Source organism: Mixophyes fleayi, chromosome 2 (genome assembly GCF_038048845.1).
Source record: "Mixophyes fleayi isolate aMixFle1 chromosome 2, aMixFle1.hap1, whole genome shotgun sequence".
Taxonomy (NCBI): Eukaryota; Metazoa; Chordata; class Amphibia; order Anura; family Limnodynastidae; genus Mixophyes; species Mixophyes fleayi.
Window position 1 is genome coordinate 142,231,636 of NC_134403.1, and position 26,876 is coordinate 142,258,511.

The 26,876-nt window shown below is 38.8% G+C and overlaps 1 protein-coding gene across 3 annotated transcripts in view; it reads right to left on the reverse strand.

Annotated features, from left to right (window-relative positions):
- GABRG3 (gamma-aminobutyric acid type A receptor subunit gamma3) overlaps positions 1-26,876 on the reverse strand; it is a 515,770-nt gene that overhangs the window by 431,757 nt on the left and 57,137 nt on the right. For all 3 annotated transcript variants that reach the window (XM_075200111.1, XM_075200109.1, XM_075200110.1), the window contains exon 3: positions 7,057-7,124. In XM_075200111.1, the coding sequence (XP_075056212.1) occupies positions 7,057-7,124 (68 nt within the window). The remainder of the gene's footprint in view (positions 1-7,056; positions 7,125-26,876) is intronic.

The following is a 26,876-nucleotide window of genomic DNA, read 5'->3' on the forward strand; positions in this document are numbered from 1 at the left end:
AATGTTGATGTCATTGGGAAATTCCAAGGCGCTACCGAGATGTGCCACCACTCCAGGGACACAGTTGTTTTGACATTCTACTGGAATACTATCTAATTTCAGCTATGTTTCCTCATTAATGACACCAGAAAGCACCAGAGATTCTGCAAACATGGGGAACAAGTGTCCTGGCTTTATGTCCAGCAGTCAGCATGATCCCCAAGAATAATATCATGCACACAGCTACTCCGAGCTGGCAGATGACCACAGGAATCCCCATGCATCACAAAAGAAAAAGCCTTTTCAGAATTAGAAGAGGAAGGTGGTTTAGTTGAGAAAAATGGTGAAGGACAGACATACTTGCCAGCTGCTGACTGTCTTGTCATTTTTGCAGTGATTGATTAATCTTTCTTGTCTCCATCTCCCACTGTTTCTCCTCATTTCAAACATACTATACCACCAATAACTGCACAAAAGTTATAGTCAAAAATTGCTGTTTCAATATTGGTGTCTAATAATGGTTTTACTTTACAGTAGCCACACACACTTTTCCCTCCACAGCTTCTGTAACTTTATCCAGACAGTTCTTAGATTAAAAGCTCATTTGGGCTTACCATCTTCATCTTTTATTTCATGTCATCGTATATTATTTATATGTGTCAGGACCCTCCTCAATGTACAGAGTTAAGCAGTATGTTGGTGCTTTATAAATTAAGGATAATAATAATAATAATAATAATAATAATAATAAGAATAATAATACAATTGAATTGCCTGTGGGGCCTCTCTAAAAATACAGACTGACATCAATCAATAAAAATGCAATAAAACAATCTATACTGTACATTCTAAAAATGAAAAGGCTATTATATACAAAAATTATATGAACAGTGAATAGAGAAAAAAACAATGTATTTGCTCTTTCACTGCACTGCCAAATTGATTAATGGAAACAAATAATCAAGCTTTTCCTTTTCTTTCCAGGCTATAATCAATGATATATTCTATTGTAATGTAAAGGTGCTTAATCAAGAATAATAGACCTCTTACCTCTTACCAGCTTTCTCTAGACCTCTTTAGAAGCTCCACCAGGGATTAGAGTGCTTGCCACTGTTTGGAAGGAGTGGCTGTGATATTTTCCTACTGGAAAAATACAACTGGGCTTGTGTACCTGTCCTTTAAATCAGCACTTTTCAGGAACGATATTTCTCTTTACCAGGGGCAAACATTTAGATTATAAGTACTCAACCATGTTATATAGTCCTCAATAACTGATTGAATTACTTTAAAATATTTCTATGGTGGTTCATAACACAATTATTCAGATTCTTCTAGCATAATTTTCTCATATATAAACACAAAGTATTAAAATTTGTGCAATTAAAATGTTAAAATAAAATATCAAAAGGTGACATTTCTAGAGCCAGAGACCAATATTTAGGTGGATACAGCAAGAACTGTCACCCCATTTTAGGTAAATCTTGTACAGACACAATGAATCTGCACATTCCATGATTATATATTTCATTTTTTGACCAAAACCAATTTAACTTAATGAAAGATGGCTAAACAAACAAGTAATAACCAGATGTTCTTTTTTATTGATAAAATGTATTAATTGATGAAATTGAAATTATCCCCTTCCTCCCTGACCAGGGTGATGTCTGAGAAATCAGGTGGGTTCTTTGGAAAATAATTAGGTTGGAGCATTGACATAAATGAATGGTAGCGTGTTATGGATTATTTTAACATGGGGAGAAACCACTGGAATTTTAGATGCAAGAATCTGTTTTAGGAAGCAAGGCCTAACAATTTCAGTAACCTTCTATGATATACTAGTTTTAGAACTTATGACGGAGAGAGTATGAATAGTGGGGATCAAGATTATCTTAATTTGGACATTACTCTCTTTTGAGATTAAGGACCAAATGTTTAGACTTGACATACAACTTTTTTTCTGGGGATACTGTTGGATCTGTCACTTCATGGCTTCCAGCAGTCCCTGTTATAACTTGTGACCCTCGCCTACTACCTCTAAGCTGCTTAATAACATCATTTTTTTCTTTCTCAACACTTATGCTAACAATCTAAAAACACATCCAATGCGATATCCAGCTGGCTGAAAATAAACAAAACTGTGATCGGCCAATCAATATCCCTGTTAATAATTTGCTTAAGTTCCTATTTGGAATTTACATTAAAAATAAACAAATAAGTATAGCCTGCTATGGATTGGATAGTGCATGCAACGTTGGGCCCATGTCACTGGAACAATTACCAATGTTGAGCTGTGAGTAGAGAATGTTGCATTTTCAAGTACCTGCTTATCTGCAGATTTCCGAGTGTTTGTTTGATGGCCCAGAAACAATTAAAATTCCACATACAAAGGTTCTTTTTATCTCATGTGTTATATGTAGTTATATTTAGCTTAGCAAAAGTGTTTGCAAAAATCCCCCAACTATCTATTCAAATATACATTGAATAAATTATTAAAGAACAGAAATCTCCTTTGTTCAGTCAGCATAGTGCACAAGAAAAACAAAGATAATTTTTATTGTGATAATGATGAACAATATTTTAAAGCAAATCTGTGCCTTTTCCTATCAAAAGTATGTCTTACAATGAAACCTCTTAGGATGCTTGTCTAAAAATGGATGAGAGTGAATGTTGGAATACTACCAAAGTGTCTCATTGTTCTTGAGTCCAATGTAGCAAGTAACAATTGTCATTGTTTGCTGAAGATATTGCAGGATGTGTATTGATTTTTAGATAGACCTGCCAGAACAACAAGCTGTTGTGAATACCTGTTGTGAAGAGCTCACAGTCTTATTTGGCATCTGAAGCACAGTGACATGTTCAAGGTTATAGGGAGATTCTGCAGTTTAAATCTCAAGCAAGGTCTTTTATCTCACATAGATACTCTGTATTGGAGATCAATTAGTATCATGTAGAGTGTTTAATCAAAACTTCTATCACCCATATATCAATCTGCCACTTAGAAAGACAACATAAATGCGATTAATGATTACACTGACATCTTAAAGGCATACAGATACAAACAAACAAGTTTAATAAGTATATAGTAAGGTGTATGTATAGGGGACCATGCAAATGTTCTATGTTGATGGCTATGAGCTACTGAAAAGTTATAGCAAACCTTCAGTGGTGATAACATTTTGTTTGGACATTATGCTTTAACTTGCTATATTTGTCATTTATTTTCTTCCTATGGTCCCACTTTTAAAAGATTATAAGCACTCACTGTCAGTGCTGGCAAGATGTTATGCACCCTATGGGGATGTAAACATATGAAATTTGATCTAGCCTGCAGCTTAAGTAAAATATAGTGCATGCAGCCTAGGGGGGTGACTACATATTCCAATACCAGGCTATGGATCCACGCAGTCAATATCGCCTGTCTGATATCCGGCACAGATGGAGCCAAAGCCCAAAGTGCTTCTACCATGGTAACCACTTCAAACATACCAGCAATTAATATATTTGAATATAGCATATGCTGTTTAACATGATACAAAGTGTCCTATGATTTAAGAACAGTTTCTTTTTCAACAGAATGCTCCTTTTAAGTCTGGCTGAAACCAGTACAGTTTAATTGCATAAACAATATTAAGACTAGCATATACAAAGCTGTAACTAAATCTGAAGTATCATAACAGAACACTAAAAATCATATATTTAGATAAAGTAAATTTGTTACTTCAAAGTCATGCCTACTGACAGTCAAATCATGAAAGTAAGGTGACATCAAGTTTGTCTTTATTACATGCATCACATTTGATTGTTTTGAGTATACTAAAATTAAAATAAATTCGCTGGTTCATCTCATGATCCCAGTGCTATGAGATAGTAATACTAACCACTGTGCCACCATATCGCCAATAAATGGCATTAATGCATAATTTATTCCCCAAAATAAGTTTATCAAATGACGCAATGGTGTAACATATGCCTTTAAGAGTTTACTCAGTCTTGCTGCTGTCTTGATGAACATTGATTTATCTATGATGCAGTAGAATTTGGCAAAAATGAAAGTAAAAGGTATGTATATGTATTTTATGTACCTGGGCCAGTTTGATATTATTGTACTGTAACTGGTAGACTGCAGTGTTGCGTGCCGTTCTAGGATGAAGATGATCTCTGTTGCGGGTGAGGAGCTTTAAAAGTCAGAGTCCTACACAACATTTTTATAGTGGTGACCAACCATTTCAGGTCAGTCATTGTAATGAAGGCATAACATCAAAACTCACATTATTATCCACAACAACATAAATAATCACATACATTATTTACAAGTATTTATACCTATTTTAACTTAAGTTTTCTTATTATTCCATTAATTTTCAAGCTGTTTTCTGTCTAACATTAGAAGATTTTTAACATCTCACATTACACTTTACAGGTGTAAAAGGAGAGTATAATTACTATATTCCCTTTTGTTACTTTGTTGGGACTTTGAGGTTAGTAAGCTTAAGAACAGTATACGTTTGAAGGACATATTGTATTGTTATACATTTCTATTCTATCCTCTGCTTTGTGTGTAACCTCAGATCCCACTGTGTGTCTTTTCCCCTCTTCCAACTCTTCCCTTTAATTTTTTTCTGCATGCTGCTGACAATAGGACAAATTAACAAATATGTCTATGTGTTGGATACAATGCCGATAAGAGGAAAGGCAGAGAAACTGGTAGGGGTCAAAGAGAGTGGGTAAAAATAATGGAATTAGTTACAACAATGTTGCTTGAGACAGCAGAACAATATTGACTTACTTTTTTTTCATTTGTCATAAACTTTCTGAACTTTTATTTATTAATAAACAAAACAAAATAATATTAGAGAATATCTGATGTGTGATTTAATGCCACAGCAAATTAGCAAGCTAAACAAGTCACTGCTTTTTGTAAAGAAATTTAGTTTTGCTATGTGTTCTCAAACCTAAGTTGTGACAAGAGTAACGAGTTTACTGCCTGCAAGAAAAAAAAGAAAAGAAAGCTTAGCAGCTCATTATTAATTGAATTTGTAATTAAAATGTTGTTCTGTAAAATGTCAACTGATTATCTCCCTCAGAGATAAAGCAAGGTTAGCATGGGCTGTCTTTTTATTGTACTGTTCTGTAGTCTCTCACTACCCCATTGACTATTATTAGCCAATGGGGTCAATACTTAATGAAGATGTTGAAACTAGCAATTTCAACTCTGAAATACTAAGCAGATACTTATCTTACCGTTAATTTATATAGCTGCTACAGATTATTTTTTTATGTAAAACCACAAACATAAGAATATACTTGCTAATTTGACACTAAATACATCTGAGCAAAATCACAACAATCAAGAATGCATATTTTTTTTGGTCAAAATTATGATATTTTGTCTATTTGGGGAAATTGTGATGTTTTATGCACCTTAACCTAAGTTCTACACTATGGTATCCTCAAACTAAGCTTTGATTCAATGGAGCAACACTGTGGCATGGGAATAAGCACACATGTTGTGTCATACACTGACACAGATATTGCATTTTATTACAGAGCCAGCTTCCCACTCTGTTTTGCCCAAAATACAGTTATTAATCTGCACAGACGAGAGATAGGCATATTGCAGATCATTTTTACTAAATAAAACTCAGCATTCATCATGTGATAGTGAGGTACACTTTTTTCATAGGACTGCTACCGAGATCTAAAATAAAACAAACACCCCAAAAAAATTAAATATGCTGCCCCTGTTATGGTGCTTTAATAGAACAGCCTAATGTCTTATAGGACCAGTGGGTAGCTTATTTCTGACCCCACCTGTAGTGACGTGGGGCTGAGTATGGTGTGGGGAACAAGAACAATACAAGAATCCCTTCATGATTTTGTGGGGGGTTTCCTATTAATACTAGAGTTAGTGAGAGAAGTAGCAGATTTATAAGTGCAATAGTATCCAAATTAAGCTGAGGCTCTACCAAAATACCTGCTGGGGACCTTACCAGCTCTCTTCTGGTGCTGGGTGGCCCAAGCATTAGAATGGAGGACAATAGATTATTCTGTCCTCACCACATCCAGGTGGACAGGTAGGGTCCATGATCTAGGATTACCACCCCCACGGATGTCGGAGCATTTTATATTGCTGTCAAAAAGACATGAGGTTTATTTATTTTAATCCCTGGCCAGCACCCCAGCAATATATTATGCTGCTCCTCAGTTCACCAGTGCTTATATATCTAGCAGCAATAAATCTAGAAAAAGTCATGTAAGCATATATCTGAAGGACAACACACTCATAGCCATAATACCTATTTCAATATCATTGCTGTTTCCACCCATTCATTTTTTTTTATTGCTTTTTTCCTATACCCACTCACATTTTAAACTCATCGGGCCTGAGTCACTAAGGAGAGCAAAGCAAAAAAAAGGAGTAACTTTGCACCTTGGCAAAACTATGTTGCATTGGAGGGGGAGGTAAATTTAAAATGTGGGGACGGATTTATAGTTGGGGTAGTAGGGCATGTCCTAGATCAACTTTAAATTTCAGTGTAAAAATAAAGCTATTAAGTATTTGTGTGCTACATGAAAAAGTAACTAATGTTTTCCTTACATGCAAAATAAACTAATTTGCACCCCTTGCATTGTAACATGGTTTGTCCAGGAGCAAATTTACTCCTGTTTTTGCCTTACACTTCTTAATGACTCAGGCCCTTTGAATATTCATGACTACTCATATATATTGTGGACACCCTCAGGGACCCAAATCATGCTTTGCCCATTGACAACTAGCCAGCAATAGAGGTCCAGGCTTTACGACTAACCTTGCTAATGTGCATTTAATCCAACTGGTAACAAAAGAATCAAATGACCATACAGTACATTTTAACTCAGGTTTTTAACAAAGTAAAGACATATTTAAACTGATGGGACAGCAATGAACATTTTAGAATTCAGAAATACCACACTGCTGCAAAACTTTTAAAGGCAATAATATATCTTGTCTTACAGAACAGTTCTCTTACCATCTAGAATCAGATCACATACTAACATACATTAATGATTATGCAATATGAAAAAAGAATATCTTACCATATTTATTGAAGACACTGGTCCAATGCTGTTAACATAAATGTCCACGTCGATAACTGTGGGCTTAACTATGGAAAACAAAATGATATGTAATTATAAAAAGTATTGCATAAGCATTCAATTGCAATAAAACATATATAATCACAGCCGAGAGAAAAAATAATTAAATAAATCTAATATATTTAGGCAATATTTTAACATAAACTGAGCTGTATGAAAATGATAGTGTTAGCCTTATTGAAACAATGAAAGGAGTCAATAGATCTTTAAGCTACACTCCCAAGTGAACCAGTAAAAATATATAAATAAGTCACTCATTTTAGGTTACCATACTTTTGATTAATATAATATATGACAGCTTTGAATCAATGCTTTATACGTTTGGTTTTACATTGCACATCACAGGCCTGTACATTACCCAGAATTTTCTTCTGCTGAACAGAAGAGCTTTATTTTAAAAGATTACTGTTAATTTCTGAATGTGTGTAAGTAAAGTACTGTGGGACCATTGTACTGAGATGCATAGAATTTCAGATATTCAAATGAATGGTATTTTTAAAGTGGTTTTATTCTTTTTTTATATGCTGTTTTCTTATTATTATATTGTTGTTTCCCTATAATCTACATCAGATAAAAGATTTGTATCACTCGCTACATCTACTTCCTTTGTGCCACATTAACCCAACACCTATTGCACTAGGGAGCTTCAGATTCTCAGCTAATAGCTCACTGGAAATGGGCCCACTCTATTTGTATTTCTGACCCCTTCTATGTATGATACCTAGCTCCAAGATGAAAATAATGAAAGCTAGTCACAGGGAAAGATTCAATACTGGGTAGGGAAAAATGGACATATATAAAACAGAAACATGCAAGGTAGACAAAATAAAAGCAGACATGAAAACAATAGGTAGGAAGGGCCCTGCTCATTAGAGAGCTTAAATTCTAAGTCGGAGAGGGCACAGTTTAAACTAGATGATAAAAAATGGTTCAGAGTATAGATTGGGACAGTTAGGGTGCATTAGGGTAAGATGCAGCTACAGCCTGAATTATCTACCTCTCCCTCCAATCTTCATCTGCCTCCCCATTCTGTCAAGATCTACACTAACTCCCCCTCCGTTTCAGAATCCTCTTCAAACTTCTTACTCTTACTTTTAAAGCCCTCTCTAACTCCATTGCTAGTTATCTCTCCAACCTCATCTCCACTCATACTCCTTCCCAAACTCTACGGTCTTCCAATGATCGCCGCCTTACCTCCCATCTAGTTTCCACCTCTCACTCCCACAGTCAAGATTTCTCCTGTGCTGCCCCCTCTTCTCTGGAATTATCTACCCCATTCTATCAGGCTTTCCCCTAACCTGTCAAACTTCAAACATTCCCTCAAAATCCATCTGTTCAGGTTGGCCTACCCTTTCTCCATCTAAACCTGCACTCCTATAACCTTCTTCACATCCTTCTACGCTAATCATACTATAATGCCCCTTCATCCTTCCTCCCCTCCAACTAGATCTTGTTCATCGCTCCCCTTAGAGTTCTGTTCCCATATCCTATCTTCCCACCCTGTGTCTCCTGGGAGTCTCCCCCTCACCTTTAGATTGTAATCTCCCTTGAGCAGAGCCGTCTATCCTCATGTCCTCTTCCTCCTGTTTCCTTTGCGCTCAACTCCCTAGCCTCTTTTCTCCTCTTTGTCACTTGACTCCTGCCACTGTCTCTCCCCTTCTCCCTTGCCTTTGCATCTCCATCTCATCTTGTTAGTCATGGCCACACTATAGGGAATTGGCTCAGCCCCCTTTATTCCCTCCCTACATTCCTCCTTCCCTTCCCTTTTTATCTGTGCTGTCACGATCTGCCTACAGCTTATGCATTACATGCTGCTTTGCATGGCAGCTCCTGCCTTTTTGTCCTTATTATTATTATATTTGTATTGGCAGTACCTCCATTCACCAGAGGTGCTGCTATTGTGCCTTATTGTGTGCATTAGGGGTTAACCTTCATGTTCACCAATTATCCCATGCACCTGGGTGTGGTTTTCCCTTTATATACCTGTCACTCCCAGCACACATGGCTGGTTATTGTTGTCCTATTCTGATGTCATATCCTGTGTTCTTCCTCCTGCCTTGCTCCTCTGGTTCATGCTGCCTGGAATCTGTTCATACCCCTGCTTCCCTGCATTAGCTGTGTACCTGCTTGTTTCTGGACATTTATATTATTTCCTGCATCAGCCTGCACCTGGTAATTACCACTACTCCTGACTACCTGTTATTTATACTTGTCTGCAAATAAACACAGAGTGTTTTCATCATATTCGTGACTCCTAGCTGTACTTCTGTTTGTAACCGTGACAGTATAACCAGCCCACAAAACAGCTTTGGAGTCAGGTGAAAGTCTTGTTTTATTTCTGGGACCCTTTTTCTGCAAAATAGTTTTCATTTGTGTTTGCAACATGTCTGTTTCACCAGTCTTGGAATTGCCACTGCTACAAACTTTACAGATGGACATTATATTGCTACGTTCCCAGCTGGCTAAATTTTCCATTTTGCTTTTGGACCCGCTCAGGAGACTGTCAGATTCTGTCTCTCCTAATTCAGAAGCTGCTGATCTGTCTAAATCCACCTTCTCTGCTGATGAACCTGTGCAAACAGCACCTCTTAAAAATACTTCTACAAATTTGCTGTTTTCTATGAACTATGGGGTAACAAATTCCCAGTACACAGGTGGTCCACGCCCCCATCTGACCGAAGAGGAACGGCGGCGCAGGATAACATTTAAGTTGTGTCTCTACTGTGCCAGCAATGCACATTTCTTGCAGGACTGTCCTGTCCGTAGACCACGTCAGCTTACTGAACCATCTCCTGTTATTTCCTCTCCGCATTCCAAAATTATTTATGCTCCACCATTTCTGTTCTCTGGGAAGAGACCCAATCTGCCAGCTCCAGCCGCCTGTGCCGAGGTGCCAGCCTCTGTCTCCTGTGCCGAGGTGCCAGCCTCTGTCTCCTGTGCCGAGGTGCCAGCCTCTGTCTCCTGTGCCGAGGTGCCAGCCTCTGTCTCCTGTGCTGAGGTGCCAGCCTCTGTCTCCTGTGCCGAGGTGCCAGCCTCTGTCTCTAGCTCTGAGGTCACATCATCTGCCTCCAGCTCTGAGGTCACCTCATCTGCCTCCAGCTCTGAGGTCACCTCATCTGCCTCCAGCTCTGAGGTCACCACATCTGCCTCCAGCTCTGAGGTCACCTCATCTGCCTCCAGCTCTGAGGTCACCTCATCTGCCTCCAGCTCTGAGGTCACCTCATCTGCCTCCAGCTCTGAGGTCACATCATCTGCCTCCAGCTCTGAGGTCACATCATCTGCCTCCAGCTCTGAGGTCACATCATCTGCCTCCAGCTCTGAGGTCACATCATCTGCCTCCAGCTCTGAGGTCACATCATCTGCCTCCAGCTCTGAGGTCACATAATCTGCCTCCAGCTTGGAGCCTCCTGCCACTGTGTCCGGTCCTGAGTCTCCTGCCACTGTGTCCGGTCCTGAGTCTCCTGCCACTGTGTCCGGTCCTGAGTCTCCTGCCACTGTGGCCGGTTTCGAGTCTCCAGCCTTTGTCTCTGGTTCCGAGTCTTCAGCCTTTGTCTCCGGTTCCGAGTTTTCAGCCTCTGTCTCCGGTTCAGAGTCTTCAGCCGCTGTCTCTGTTCCTGAGCTCCAGTCTGCTCCAGAGGGGGCGTTGCCCTTCCAGTCTGCTCCAGAGGGGGCGATGCCCTTCCAGTCTGCTCCAGAGGGGACGCTGCCCTTCCAGTCTGCTCCAGAGGGGGCGCTGCCCTTCCAGTCTGCTCCAGAGGGGGCGCTGCCCTTCCAGTCTGCTCCAGAGGGGGCGCTGCCCTTCCAGACTGCTCCAGAGGGGGCGCTGCCCTTCCAGACTGCTCCAGAGGGGGCGTTGCCCTTACAGTCCACTCCAGAAGGGGCGCTGCCCTTACAGTCCGCTCCAGAGGGGGTCCTGTCCCTCCAGGCCACTCCAGAGATGCCAGTCCATGCGGTCAAGCCCGAGTTGCCAGTCCATGCGGTCCAGCCCGAGTTGCCAGTCCCAATGCGGTCCAGCCCGAGTTGCCATTCCATGCGGTCCAGCCCGAGTTGCCAGTCCATGCGGTCCAGCCCGAGTTGCCAGTCCATGCGGTCCAGCCCGAGTTGCCAGTCCATGCGGTCCAGCCCGAGTTGCCAGTCCATGCGGTTCAGCCCGAGTTGCCAGTCCATGCGGTTCAGCCCGAGTTCCCACTTGGTGATGTCTGCCCTCAGGCTTCTCAAAGTGCTGTCTGCCCTCAGGCTTCTCAAAGTGCTGTCTGCCCTCAGGCTTCTCAAAGTGCTGTCTGCCCTCAGGCTTCTCAAAGTGCTGTCCCTGCCAGGCCTGCCGCCCAGTCCGGGCCTGCTCCCAAGTCTGCCGCCCAGTCCGGGCCTGCTCCCAAATCTGCCGCCCAGTCCGGGCCTGCTCCCAAGTCTGCCGCCCAGTCCGGGCCTGCTCCCAAGTCTGCCGTCCAGTCCGGGCCTGCTGCCAAGCCTTCCGCCCAGTCCGGGCCTGCTGCCAAGCCTTCCGCCCAGTCCGGGCCTGCTGCCAAGCCTTCCGCCTAGTCCGGGCCTGCTGCCAAGCCTTCCGCCCAGTCCGGGCCTGCTGCCAAGCCTTCCGCCCAGTCCGGGCCTGCTGCCAAGCCTTCCGCCCAGTCCGGGCCTGCTGCCAAGCCTTCCGCCCAGTCCGCGCATGCTGCCAAGCCTGCTGCCCAGTCCGGGTCTCCTGTCAAGCCTGCTGCCAAGTCCGAACCATCCGTTGCTGAGAGTGCCAAACTTGAGCTGTTGCCTTTCTTTGAGGAACACATTTCCCAACTTGGTGCCCTTCTGAGATTTGCTGCTTCTTATATTCCCTCCATACCTGAGCTTGTTAACAACCCTAAGAGACAGGTACTGTTCCTAATTTCGTATTTTAGAGGGGAAGCTTTGGAATGGGCAAACCCATTTATTGAAACGGATCATCCCATCTTATCGGACTTACAATCCTTTTCTTAGGCAGTAATCAACAAGTTTGTAACTCCTCCCGCTATGCCATCTTGCGGGGCCTCTGCATTGTCAGCAATACCACCTATCTCTCCTGGCCAAGAGATACCATTGTGCTCCTCCCAGTTGGCTCAGGTCTCAATCCCGAGGAAGTCCCGTAAAAGGGGAGGACGTAAAAAGAAAGGAGGTTCTGCAGTGCTTGAGCTTCCATCTGGCATGGTCTCCTTTGCCTTTCCGCCCATGGACGAGGACTTTACTGCCGGGCCCCCTATTGTGGACTATGACTCAGACGAATTTAGACATTTTTGGTAATCGGGCGTTTGGAATCCGCCCTTAAGGGAGGGGGTACTGTCACGATCTGCCTACAGCTTATGCATTACATGCTGCTTTGCATGGCAGCTCCTGCCTTTTTGTCCTTATTATTATTATATTTGTATTGGCAGTACCTCCATTCACCAGAGGTGCTGCTATTGTGCCTTATTGTGTGCATTAGGGGTTAACCTTCATGTTCACCAATTATCCCATGCACCTGGGTGTGGTTTTCCCTTTATATACCTGTCACTCCCAGCACACATGGCTGGTTATTGTTGTCCTATTCTGATGTCATATCCTGTGTTCTTCCTCCTGCCTTGCTCCTCTGGTTCATGCTGCCTGGAATCTGTTCATACCCCTGCTTCCCTGCATTAGCTGTGTACCTGCTTGTTTCTGGACATTTATATTATTTCCTGCATCAGCCTGCACCTGGTAATTACCACTACTCCTGACTACCTGTTATTTATACTTGTCTGCAAATAAACACAGAGTGTTTTCATCATATTCGTGACTCCTAGCTGTACTTCTGTTTGTAACCGTGATATGTGCACTGGAATTTCACTTTTACCTCTTTGCCTGTGCACCTGTTCTCTACTGAGTTTGCAATTTCTGTACTTATTGCACTTTGTACTTTTTGTACTTATTGCAATTTGTTTTATGTACTGTCCTGTATGCCATCTACTGTTACCCTGTAATGTTATCCCATTATGCATGTACAGCTCTGCAGACCATTTGTAGCACCTCTTAAATAAAAGATAGTATAAAAATAGTAATAATATCATCATCATCATTATCATCATCATCATAATAATAATAATATTAATAATAATAATAATAATAATAGAATATCAGTGGGGCTAAGGTAGGGTTTAATAAAGATAGTGGTTTTCACAATTTGTCTAAAGATCTGAAGGCTGTGGAAATGCTTGATTGGGCCTGGTAGAGAATTCAATAAGTGGGAAGGAGCATGGGGTCTTGTAGATGGGAGTGAGAGGTGGTTACCAAAGACTAACTGAGGCACAGGTCAGAGATAGATCTAAGAGGGAAAGAGGTAGAGTATTTTGATATGAGAATTCAGATTTATGAAGACAGATGTGGAGTGGTGAGAGAGGAAGATCAGTCTTTCAGCAGTATTTAGGATGGACTGCAGTTATTAAAGATGGGTGAAAGGAATATCAAATAGCAGAAAGTTGCAGTAATCAAGACAGAAGGTGATAAGAGAATTTAGAAAAGTTGTGGTGGCATGTTGGATAAGAAAAAAGCGTATTATTTCTGTGTTTCTAAGGTGGAGTAGATGGGACTGAGAGAGAAAAGGGATGTGTGGAATAAAGCTTTGGAGACTGAGGAAACTGCTGAAGGAGATTTGAGGGGAAGCTGTGATTCTGGAGAAAGAAAAATGAGAAATTGTGTTTTGATCAATTTGAGCTTTAGGTAGCATGGGGACATCCTTGTGGAGATAACAGAGAGATAATTGGTTATGCAAGATAGTACAGAAGGGGACAGGTGAGAGGAAGAGAGACTGATTTGGGAATCTTCAGCGTAGAGGTGGTACTAAAGGCTGAAAAAGCAAATTAATTCCCCAAGAGAAGAGGTGTACAGTGAGAAAGTATAAAACCAAGAACAAAGCCTTGTGGGACTCAAAATGCAGAAATCAAGGGGAGGATATGCCAGAGGTTGAAACAGCAATGGATGGGTTTGATAATTAGGAAGTGACCGAGGAATGAACAGTTTCATGAAGGCCAAAAGAGTGAAGTGTGTGTAGGATATGAGAGTGATCAACAGTGTGAAAAGCAGCAGAGTGGTCCAGGGTGAGTATGGATAAATTATCTTTAAACTTTGTTGTTAGTAGATCATTGACCACTTTTATGAGAGAAGCTTCAGTGGAATGTTGGGAACAGAAGCCGGATTGCAAAGAGTCAAAAATAGGCAAGGGGAAGGAGAGAAAAAGGGCAGTAGTTGGAGAGAGGGACTGCATTGAGAGATGGTGTATTTAGAATTGGTGAGATGAGCACATGTTTAAAGGAGGATGGAAATGTGCCAGTGGAAAGAGACAGGTTAAAGAGGTCAGCTAGAGGTCAATAATGCAGTGGAGAAGAGGGAGTAAAGAAGTTGGGAGGGAATAGTCTCAAAGGGACAGGTTGTATGATGAAATAATTAGATGAGTGCAGAGATTTTAGTTACAGGTGATAATGCATTTATGAGGATTGAGGTTGTCGAAAAAAGTGGATGGAGTTGGTGGATTGTGTGGAATTTGGCATGAGGAAATATCCTGTTGAATGGTGCCATTTTTGTCTTTGAAACAGTTGGCAAAATCATTGTCTGTGAGGGAGGAAGAGGGAGGATGTGCAGGTAGGCAGAAAATTAAGTTGAATGTGGCAAAGTGGTGATGTGGATTTGAAGACTGGGTTGATATTAAAGATTTGAAGCATGTTTGTTTTTCAGTTGAAAGGACAGTGATGTAAGATGAATGGATGAATTTATAGTGTAGAAAATCAGGATTGGAACACAGTGGCGCTGTGTAGTGCTGGAGCACTTTTGCAAGTAGCGGTTCTGTTAGGTATGGTTGGGAGTTGGATCATTGAAAACTGCATTGTCAACGGCTGAAGTGAGAAGTAGCCTGATTCTGGCAGGACAGTGCAGTCAAAGGACAAAGTAATTGTTTTAGTGAAAATGATAAGTGGATTTGGTAGAGTACTTAGGTGTCGCTGTGTACTTGTGGATTTGGTTGCAGGGGTGAAGGCATGAGGTAAAGTGAGGCTGAAGGAAATAAGGTTGTGCCTGGAGAGAGGGAAGGCTAAGTTGGAGAAATTACAAATGGAGCAGTAGCGGGAGAAGGCAAGGTCAATGGAATGTACATCACAGTGGGAGATAAGTTCCAATGGAAAAGACCAAAGGAGGAAGTAAAACATGTTAAGTGGCAACAGAGACAGCAGGCTTATCAATGATGATGTTAAAATCACCTAGAATAAGTATAGGCAGGTCAAAGGATAGGAAATAAGTGAGCCAGACAACAAAGTTGTCAAGGAATTCAAAGTTGCCATCTGAAACTGGATATTGCATTTCTCCAGGTGTTTGTGGGTGCAATTCCAAAGTTGTACGTAATTATTGGACATCACATTTTAGTATACTGTGTTTTGCCAATAATCTTATTTTTTTATGTTAAACTCTCCTTCTGCTGTTGTTTTGTTTTGTGTGTTGTGAACCACATTGAAATACATGTGTGGGAATGCTGTTTAACGAGATGAGAAATGCTATGTTTATAAGGGTTGGTGCTTGTGTTGGTGCTGTATTAACATAATAACGCATTTCTCTATTTAATAAGAGAACACCATATATGTCAATCTGTCATACCAAATGAAACACATATGTAAATGATGTCCCAAAATAGTAGTCACACCAAAGTGTCAAGGAAAGAAACAATAGAACAAGTTGCTAGATGTCTAAGAGCCCAGACTTTTGTATGATCATATCACCATAGGATGGTAATGATACAAGCAAATTCAGTGTCGATATATTTTTTAGTCTTGATTTAGTTAATACCTATACATTAATCATTAATAATAACAGCAGTCAATTTAAAACTGTACTTATAGTGATAATTGTTCTGCTGTGACCAGGGCCGGATTAAGGGAATGGAGGCCCCTGGGCTAAGGGGGCCTCCATTCCCCCGTGAGGATACCCCCCCCGTGATCCGAGCCGCCCCCCGCACCCGGCACTTACCTCCTTCTCCTCCTTCCCCGTTGCGCTGTACACTCTTTACTGAGGAGATCTTGTGAGAGTGAGACTCACGAGATCTCCTCAGTAAGGAGAATACAGCGCGCCGGGGAAGGACCGCAGTGAAAGTGCTCAGCAGCACTGATCGGGCTGGGGGCCCCCGACCGATCAATACTGCTGCTGAGCACTTTCAAGGGCCCCCTGGATGCCATAGGCCCCTGGACTGTAGCCCAGTTAGCCCTATGGTTAATCCGGCCCTGACTGTGACACATCATATAATGATATAGCTATGGCAGTACAACTTTTAAGTGAAAAATCTAAAGTAATGTCAATAATAATCTATGATTTGTTACTGCTGCTGCTGCTGCTGTAATTTGCAGAAGTCATTGTAAAGTTGCTGTAATTGTCAACTAGATTTTTTTTCTTTTGTCCATTTTTGCTCATTTAGTTTGCTACAAATATTCAAATTGACTGTTACTTATTTTATTACACTGTATGTGGCTCTATTTAAAAGATTTTTACTCTAATATTGCTAGTATGTGCTTTTCTTTTTATTCAACTTAAAGGCATTTGTGCCAAAAAGTATTAAAACGATAATCATTTCTTGAAGTCCTTAAGAAGCACAGTGCTAGCCATTTAATCTTGAATGGACATTTAGCATAGTTATATGTACTGCCTACTGTGTAGTATATGCAGTATAATCCTGTAATAGTGAACCACTGTGTCATAGCTCTTTATAGCCTGTGCTTAAACCAACAAATCCTAATTTCTGTTTTTTACCTAATTCCCTTACATTTCGTTTATTTATAATCCTTGTCCTCTATTAGAAGCAAATAGCCTTTTTATAACAAACAAAAATGTTAAAAATATATTTTGTTCATTGTTTGAATATGTACATTTGAAACTAAATAAACAATTAGTATATTAACTGCAAATTTTGCTACGACATTTTGAGTGGAATAACATTTTATTTATTGCTTGCTTTTATCAAAAAGGCAAGGAACTCAATTGCTATAGTTGTGTTGTAAATGACTAAATAGTCAGTCGGCCCTGCAGCTAAGATAATAACAGTTAGGATTCATAGTCTGCCTTACATACAAAGATAAGTCACTTCATGCATAAACTAGATTATTTTCTGACCAGTCATATTAAACCTAGCCATAACTGTGTAAGACAAGAAATTCTTAAAACAGAGTTATGGCTGGATAAAAAGAGCTGAACGTTTTATGTGAAAAACCATAAATTGTTAGAATGAACTGACTACTAATGAGAGAATGATTAACTATGCTGACAAATATAAATATACAATATTTTTTTGTTTCAAAATGACACAGACAAATCATAGGTTGGCTGATTAGTGCTCCCATCAGGTAGAATATTAGTAATGTCAGGCTATACAATAAAATCATTTCTAACCTGATGTACATTCAAATACTTTGCTACTCCACTGTATGCATTTGTATACATCAATAAATGGTGCAAATTTTAGATACATATTTCATAGATTAATATACTTGTCCTACATAGCATAAATACCCTCTGGTCAAGCTGTTATAAAGTATGAAAACATCTGTAAATATTTCTGTATTTGTTAATATTTTATAAATTACAGTAGATACATTTTTGAGCTACCTTCATGCCACAACAAACATTACAAATCCCTCCATAGAACATATAATGAAAATGTAATACCATCTTAAGTAATACTGTAATACTGTAACACTGTAATACTGAATGATTAAGTCCAACAAGAAGCCACAATCTGGACTCACTTCTACAGAGACACTCTTTCAGCTTGTTACACATCCACAACATACTGCTGCAACATCAGGTGATCGAAGCAGACATTGCGGGACCCACCACATCAGGTGGATCGCCATAACATAGATTTGTAATATTTTGCATTTATGTTTAACTTATTAATATTTCGTTTTGGGTTTAATTAATCCTTTGAATACCATAAGAAACTTAAGAATTATATCCGTTTGCATTTGTGCAGCAAGAAAGGTAGAAATGATTAGCCTCACTGAACTCAACAAGACTTATAATAACCATCTGTTCATGTTTGGAAGAAAAGCTATATTAGATTTATTTTCATGTAATAACACAATTGAAAAGTTCTAAAACCTTCATAACACAAAACCTAGACTGATAAGCAAGACACCAATGGGGCTCAAGTTCAATCTTTTATATTTCCCAATTGGACTACAAGAAATTAAGAGAGGATCAAGAGCTATACTAAAGATATCTTATAAATGACATCAGGTGAGGTTGAAGGTTTTCACTATAAAAAACAAGGTTGATAAACGCTTTGGGGCCTAGTAAAAAAAAATGTTTTTTTCATAAGTGAGAATCTTTCTTTCTTGTTGTTTTTACTTTATTTTATTTTTTTCTACTTTAACAAATCTACCAATCTCATAGCAGATGTACTGATACTTGGAAGTCACATTCATTGCCACTTCAGGCGTTCAAGGTTCTACATTGGTCTTGAACCAAACACTCATTGGTAGGATTCCAAACACTTTGCTGAAGTCCATCTTGTTCACCTCATCTCATACCTGGCTCCAGTGTATAAAGTCATCCGGTAGAAAACATCCCCCACCAGACTAGATAAACAAAACTAATGTCCAAGCTGGAGGCAATTCATCATTCACATCCCCAAAAATGAATGCACCAGGTGGATCCAGAAAGACGTCAGAAATAAGCAAGGAAGGTATTTTCATAGTATCCAGCCATACAATACATAACCTACTGAAGTTTTACACTTTATGCATGTCTTCTTGCTATGAGATAATCATTTCTTACTGTTAAATCTTGTGAGTTCAATGTTTGTATTCTTTATTAGTGTGATTCTGTCATTTTATTAAGTCCCCTGGTTACATTGTTCATATGATGTATAAGCAAGGTCAAGATTTGTAATGGTTAGAGCATCCCTATATTTAAGTACTTATTTCAATTACCCTATTTACTTTCTGAAAAATTATATGGGTTCATATGGATGTGAGCAAACATGTTTAAGAAATCTGAACAAGTGTTCCTTTAGGAGCGGCTATGTTAGGATAACCATATCAATTATATGTATATGCGGTTTTTATTAAAGGAATGGGTCAATGCTATTTTAGTTGTGTTTGCTTACTGGAGGTACTATGGCAATTTTGATCACATGTTGAGGGAAGGCTTTGGTCTGTCATTACCTTGCCCATTTTCTACCAATCCTGCACATGAGAGTGACTAGGATATGATTGTACTATAAATAAGAGCTTCAGGATGTGGGAGGAAATACCTTTGAAGAAGTCACAAGATGAAATGCGTAGGGTGACCTCAAATACACTGTTTCTTTTTGGTTACTTCCGTAAATGACCTCTACCACAGTTGACGCAATTTCTGGTTCCAGAGCCGGTGGAAGATGTCTGTGGTATTGAGAGCTCATCAGTACTGATAAGCCCGTTGATTCATTTTTAATGTAAGGGTTTTTTGCCTATTTTGTATGTTGTAAATAAAAATGTTATTGCAAATGAATAACTCTGTGCCATTATTATTTCTTTTGGAGGTGGTTTTCTGGTTAAGTTACAGTACACATCGATGGCCTGATCTGATGAGGCTTCCCGGAAGATGTGCTGATCATCATAATAGGATCTAATGAATTTACATCTTTAAGCAACCGGATCATTCAACAGATTGTGGTTTCAGAAAAGGTTTTAATTTTTACAACCAACGCACAGGGTATTTCACTGGAATATTATTAATTACCTGATAAACTGAAAATTATTACCAGATGAACTGCAAAATAAAAATATATTATTATGGAGTTCAGTCCCACTGTTTTAAAGTAATAAACATTATACAACCTAAGTAAGTTTTCTACACAATTTAATAATTGCTCCTTGCATATTATCCATCGGGAGTAACCAATGGAGTCTCCATAACTTTCCTCATTGTATAACTGAGGCTGTACCTACAGATCTTCACATACTTTTCAGATAATCTTATTTTGCATTGAGGAACCCTAAAGGAGAGAGAGTAACAGTCTGTCTGTAAGTGAATATTATGTGCTAAAATAAGCATGTATTATGCTCTAAATGCATAATTAGTGGGTTCAAAGGGCTGCAGTGTATAGTTTTCTTTTTGTAGCAAACTGCTCTACGAATGAATGGTTACATTTGTAAGAGAGAGAGAACTGATCATATGCAATCAATTCACAAGGACATTGCCAGCAAATATTCACATTTTAAGGGCGCCTTTGTATACAAGAATTATGTGCTCTCATATACTGTATTTCCAAATTTGATAAAATAAAATTCAGTGTAAAAAGAACGTATACAGAACTAAACACACTAAATAATATGTAAAAATTACAAATATAAATCAATAAAAGTACACCTTGGAATTAAAATCAAGAGAATGCTAAAACAATATAAGGGCTTTACTAAATTTTATTTGGAAGTTTTAGTTACTTCTGTAAATGTTTGTAATGAGGATTAATTTAATGTAAACAAACATCGCTTTCCAAAGTAATAATACCACAATAATTGATCAACAATATGTATTAGAGATTATATGTGTGGGTATAAAGTATATAGAGATATCACAATATAAACAGAACAACAACATACAAAAATTGAGCTTTCACGTGCAGATAGATAAAACAAAATAATTTGTCTTACTAATTCTTCAAACATCCTTTATATAAATATTACTAAATATTACACAATGCTTTATTAAGAATATTCCATAATGTGCATTGGACCATGCCTTAATGGAAATTAAAGCCTTTCAGACAGACACATACACTATGTTTCTGTAATGTGGGAGGATACTGGAAACTGCAAACATGATGAGAGCATGCAAAGCACTGTGAGCCAGCAATGCTAGCCGCTGTGCCACTGTGCAATCCTAATGTATAAGAAATATAGCATAGTAAGTAAAATACTAACATAATGAAAAAACAGTTTTATATGCATAAATGGATAAATACTGAGCGACTTTTTTTTTAAAAAACTGACGGAAATTGCATGCACGTTCACCCATATTCATGTACAAATGGATCTGAAGAAACATTTCCATTTGAATATGTGTACAGACACAACGCACTGCAGAATACACACATGAATATGTGCAACATAAAGTCCTATCAGAATGCAGAGAAAATCTATATTGTATAATCATTAATAAAAATACATTTTAAAAAAAGTATTAAAGTTTTTTACATTAAATACATTTGTCAGGATCTTCCTAAAGCCAACTGTAAATAAAATGCGTTTTTACATTTGCTCTTAATTGCAAACTCATGTTCTGTCCCTCAGCACTATCACTCGTCACATACAGCTGCCCTGTAGCTGGTGCAAGTGATATGGCTAAAAAACCACAGGGCACCATGAGTATATGTTTTGCCCCGTTCCTATGACAACTTTTTTATGATCTGAATTCTCTTTTAACACAATAATTGAAGTTGAGATCTATATATTGTAATCATTCTGTGCAGCAGATACGAATTTCTAGTTTTTAGACTAAACACAATAAACAAAATTTGCTGGTGTTATACATCAAAAAACAGCAAAAAACTGTTGTTGGTTTTATTTGTATACCGTTCACTCAAACTATGTAGAGCAAATGTAGCCCACACCAGGCCCATTCACAATGGGAAAAAGTACTCAGAAATACTCTTTTGGCATTCTTAAAACATATTGAAAGAAGACTTGTGGAAGTCTATTTTCAATACTTTTTAGACTACTATATTTGCTCTTTGAAGTAAATTCCTCACAAAAGTACATTTTTCAGTTGCAATAACAATGCAATGCAATCAAGTTCCAAATTTAATTTATTTACTATAACAGAATGCTCTTTATTCTTGACTGATATTTTCAGTGAACTGGCTGAGAGATGATCATCTGTTTTGCTGTATCTGATGAACCAATGCAAGAAAATTATGATTTTTGTTTTTTTGTAAAAAAAACGCAATTTAAAATGCACAATGTATCATTTGAGAGGGAGGGAAAGAGATCAAAATTGGACAAAATGGTTTTTACATGATGTTTGGATTGCAACCCGGCGTTTTGTTGTAAACTGCATGCTATTTGTTGATAACTGCATATAGTTTGCATTTTTTTAAATCACAATACATTGGAGTCAATTCCACACAAAATACAGATTAAGAAATAATGTGGTTTGTTTGATAGCAGTTTTTAAATGTCATAATATCTTTTGATACATCCAGCATGTGCTTTCATCCACAGCTGCCTCTACTTGATTATGTATTTCCTTCAGACTCTAACACAGGGTTTCCCAAACCCAGTCCTCAGGACTCACCAACAGTGCAGGTTTTCTGGATCACATGTGACATAATTAGGACCACCTGTGGATCTGTTAACGTGTCAGTCAGTAAGGAATACACCTGTGCTCCAGCAAGGAGATATGGAAAACCTGCACTGTTAGGGAGCCCTGAGGACTGGGTTTTTAACATCATCTTAGCCCTGTTTAAGCTTATTTTTTGAGTACATTTCACAGATCTTTTTTTTTAGTTAGTTCAAATAAAGTTAAAGTTGTATTTATTAGGCTAAATCCTTTTAAGGATTGGTGATAGACAAGTTAAAGTAGCAGTTGGTAATACAGGGGAACACGCAGGATTGTCAGGGGGGGGGGATTTCCCGACCCAAAAAACAAAACAAAAAACAAACCACGAGAGAGAGCTGCTGCGCATGCACAGCTCCGTTTCGGCAGCGCTGTCCTATACAGCAGCCGCGGCGTGTCAAAGAAGCGTCTGCGGCGGTGCTGTTTACAATACAGCACCGCCGTGGATGCTTCTTTGACAGCGCCGCGGCTGCTGTATAGGACAGTGCCGCTATGTGGGCACTAAGTTAGTGCGGGGGGGGTTTCTGGAGACTCATTGGCGCCAATGTAATAGGTATGTTTTACTAAAGTGAACCACCACAGATTCATTTGACTAAAATAAAAATGTTTTTAAGATTTGTTTGGCTCTTTTTCTTTTGATTGACTGTGATTGGTCACATACTACAATGGGATTTTTTTTGTTCTCAGAATTTTGAGTTTTGCAAATTAAGGAATGTTTTGGCTAGATCCAAATCTGATACACTTGTGCAAATTTTCAGATTTGGACAAATGAATATGCTCATCCCTACTGAGGATGACAATACTCTCATAATGTAAGTCCACTGAATTGTCAGCAACCCCACCAATTTATCCCTGTCTTTCTCACAGTGTTCTGGTTGGATCACACCTCCCTTGAGTTTTGCTTTCAGCCTCCCAAATGGATAGCTATAGGGTGCCCAGGAATTGCGTTATAGACTCCAAGTTATAGGTATTAGCCTTTGAGCTCAGCAACAGTCTGTTTTTTCTCTTGTGCTAACTTTAACTTTATGTTTCCCATAACTTGGTTGTTATATTAGTTGCTTAGTTTCACTTAACTTGCTATGTTACACACAATTATAAAGAGGGGTATTATATATTTTAAATACAGTAATGTAAATTAATTACACCATTAGAAGTAATGGTGTATGCTTTGTCTGATGCCACTTCCTTTTTCAAAGTAAATTTTATTTTATAAAAGTGGAATTTTCCCATGATTAGACAACAGGAAGCGTGGCATAAAAACAAAACCAGACCATAATAATAATAAGGACAATTTCACTATAATATGAACATGAACAAGCAAAATAGTGAAAAAACTAAATACTGGCAAAGGAACATTGGTAAAGCCACAATAGAACCTTAGAAATATGCCCCATGATATTAAAAGTGTTTCTCTGATTAAATGAACTATGTACCAATGTGTAATAGTTCAGCATTTACATGCTGTACATGCGTTACATTCCATTGTTAGAAATAATTGAATGCTTTTAATTTTGCTTGAAGAATAGCAACATTTCAAAGACTGGAAAACTAGCAACCTGCAAACCTCAGCATCTATATTTACAGCGACAACTCCCCGTGGTTTTCTCACAATGTATGCCTCATTTAAAAATGGTTTCTTGGGGTAAAGGAAATCAAGCATTGTGAAAATATAAAAGGAAAACAAAAACAAATAATTGCAGTTACCAGGGAAACTATATTTGTGAGTTATTTGGCTGTTTTCTTGATTAGTTGACTTCAAATAAAAAAGTTACATGTGTCATTACATTTTATATATTATTCATTTAAAACAGTAAATTGTCAGTGATTTTTTTTTCCACGCTATCTTTTCTTGAGATTTTATTAAAAAAAATAATAACACAATAATTGTATAACAATTTACAATTGCAATTGTAAAGCAGCGATAATTATTTTGTCATGGCATGTTATAAACAAAAGTTTAGTGAAGTGGTGATGCTATGGATAATTCCTTTTGCTAATGATTTCACTTACTGAGCTAATAAGTAAGTAGTCTAGCAATAAAACAAATGTGCAGCAGTAACAATAGCTCCCCCAACTGGCTTAAAGTGACAAGCAATGAAATACATAGAAATCTTTATATGTATATCTAATGGAGTTATGTCAAATTAAATTAAAGAACGTTTGCAAAAAAGCATGCAACTGTAACTTAAAAAAAACAATCAAAAACATGTTTTAAATAAAATTTTATATCTCCCTTCTATTTATTTTCTCCATGGCTCCTATCATCACATATTTATTACCTGTTAGTATAGATCAGCTCATACTGTTTCTTCCCTTATTTCAAATGGTCAAGACACTGGGATGATGCTGATGACTTCTCATCTCTGCCTATCACAGGCTATTTAACAACTTACACAGCATAAGCAGCAAGATGATGTTCAGTGATGAGTTGTTTGTAAAATTGATTGTAATTTTTGCATTTTTGTATACTTACTCTTATTGCAAACAGCTATGGTGTATTATTTATATTTTTTAGTTATATACCATTGGTCAGTTTGGTCTACTATGACATTGGGACGGTTTGCATATTTAGAATCATTGGCTCAGATGGTCTAAACCATTTTGTTGGGTAGCTGGTGTAGCCACTAAAGCTACTGCTGGAGGTACACCTTGGTGTATAGACTGTTGAAGCAACTTGTAGGTGGTTAATTGTAGGTGGTTATACTTAATAGTAGAGACACATTTGTTACTTTAGACTAGAGATGGGCGGGTCTGGTTCCTCGAGAACCGAACCCACCCGAACTTTGCCTATCTGAGTACCGAGCTGAGTAGCTCGGTGCTCTCCCACCCGCTCCAAATCCAAATCGAGGTCAAACGTCATCGTGAGTTTGTCGGATCTCGGGGCTCGGTTCTCGCGATACTTCAAGATTATAAATACACGCCTCCACAGCCATCCATCGCCATTTGACAGAGGGAGAGAGCAGGGTGTAGTCACAGGCTGATTAGAGCAGGGACAGAGAATACAATATTCTTCTTGCAATTGCTCTAACAAAAATCGCTAGAGAAGAGAGGAGGATAGAGGTTTATTTTATTTATTTTTAAATATTTGGCACTCCCCAGTGCTTTTAGGGTGTTCCCCATAATTGTGCATAAATATTTCTGGCTGTCAAAAGTCATATCTGTCAGCAGTATCTACCAAATCATTTTTAGCACTCCTCAGTGCTTTTGGGGTGTCCCCCATAATTGTGCATAAATATTTCTGGCTGTCAAAAGTCATATCTGTCAGCAGTATCTACCAGAGGGACAGAGGGAGAGAGCAGGGTGTAGTCACAGGCTGATTAGAGCAGGGACAGAGAATACAATATTATTCTTGCAATTGCTCTAACAAAAATCGCTAGAGAAGAGAGGAGGATAGAGGTTTATTTTTTATTTTTTTTAATATTTGGCACTCCCCAGTGCTTTTGGGGTGTCCCCCATAATTGTGCATAAATATTTCTGGCTGTCAAAAGTCATATCTGTCAGCAATATCTACCAAATCATTTTTAGCACTCCTCAGTGCTTTTGGGGTGTCCCCCATATTTGTGCATAAATATTTCTGGTTGTCAAAGTCATATCTGTCAGCAGCATCTTACCAAATAATTTTTACCACTACAAGTGCTTTGCGCTCAGAATGGATTCAAAGCAGTCCACATATGATCAGAATGAGCAACCAGGTTCTGTCACCAGTCCTGATGTTAGTGTTCCCAGTACGTCATCTGGCCAAGGCGATGTCAAACAACAGAGTGTTTCCAAATCAGTGCAAAAAACAAAAAACAAAAAAAAATTTACTGTGTTGAAGCGAAAAAGAAGGGTTACTGAGCAAAAGTTAAGTGCTGATAAAAAAAAAATTGCCAACATGCCATTTTACACACGCAGTGGCAAAGAAAGAATGAGGCCTTCACCTTTGGCTATTAGTGGCAGATCCAAAAATGTTACCGAGCCTACAATTGGTGCACAACTACTGTTACGTGTCAAAGCCGATTAGAGGATAATGTTTGCTCTGAATCAGAAATGACACGATCCCTGTGGAGAGTCCATCCAACAGTGGTATGTCTAATTGTGAGCATTCTGTTAGTGTACCCATAAAGAAGGGCCCTTTCAGCAGTTCTGCTGATGTGTACCTGAACAGCCCGAGTGTAGCCGGTGATACACAAATTGAGGATGCCACTTTGGAAATAAAAGAGGATGAGGGGGAGATTTATGGAGGTGACGAGGGCGCTAATGAGGATGTTGATGATTATGATGCAGACAGATACCAAATTGCCTTTCTCAATTTCTATTTATATTCTAGATTATATAACGGCTGAATAGTTTTCTATTTTATTCCTAGTGGAGAGGGGATCTGATGCAGACAGATACCAAACTGCCTCTGTCCATTTCTTTGTATATTCGAATTTCTAGTTCTACAGTCT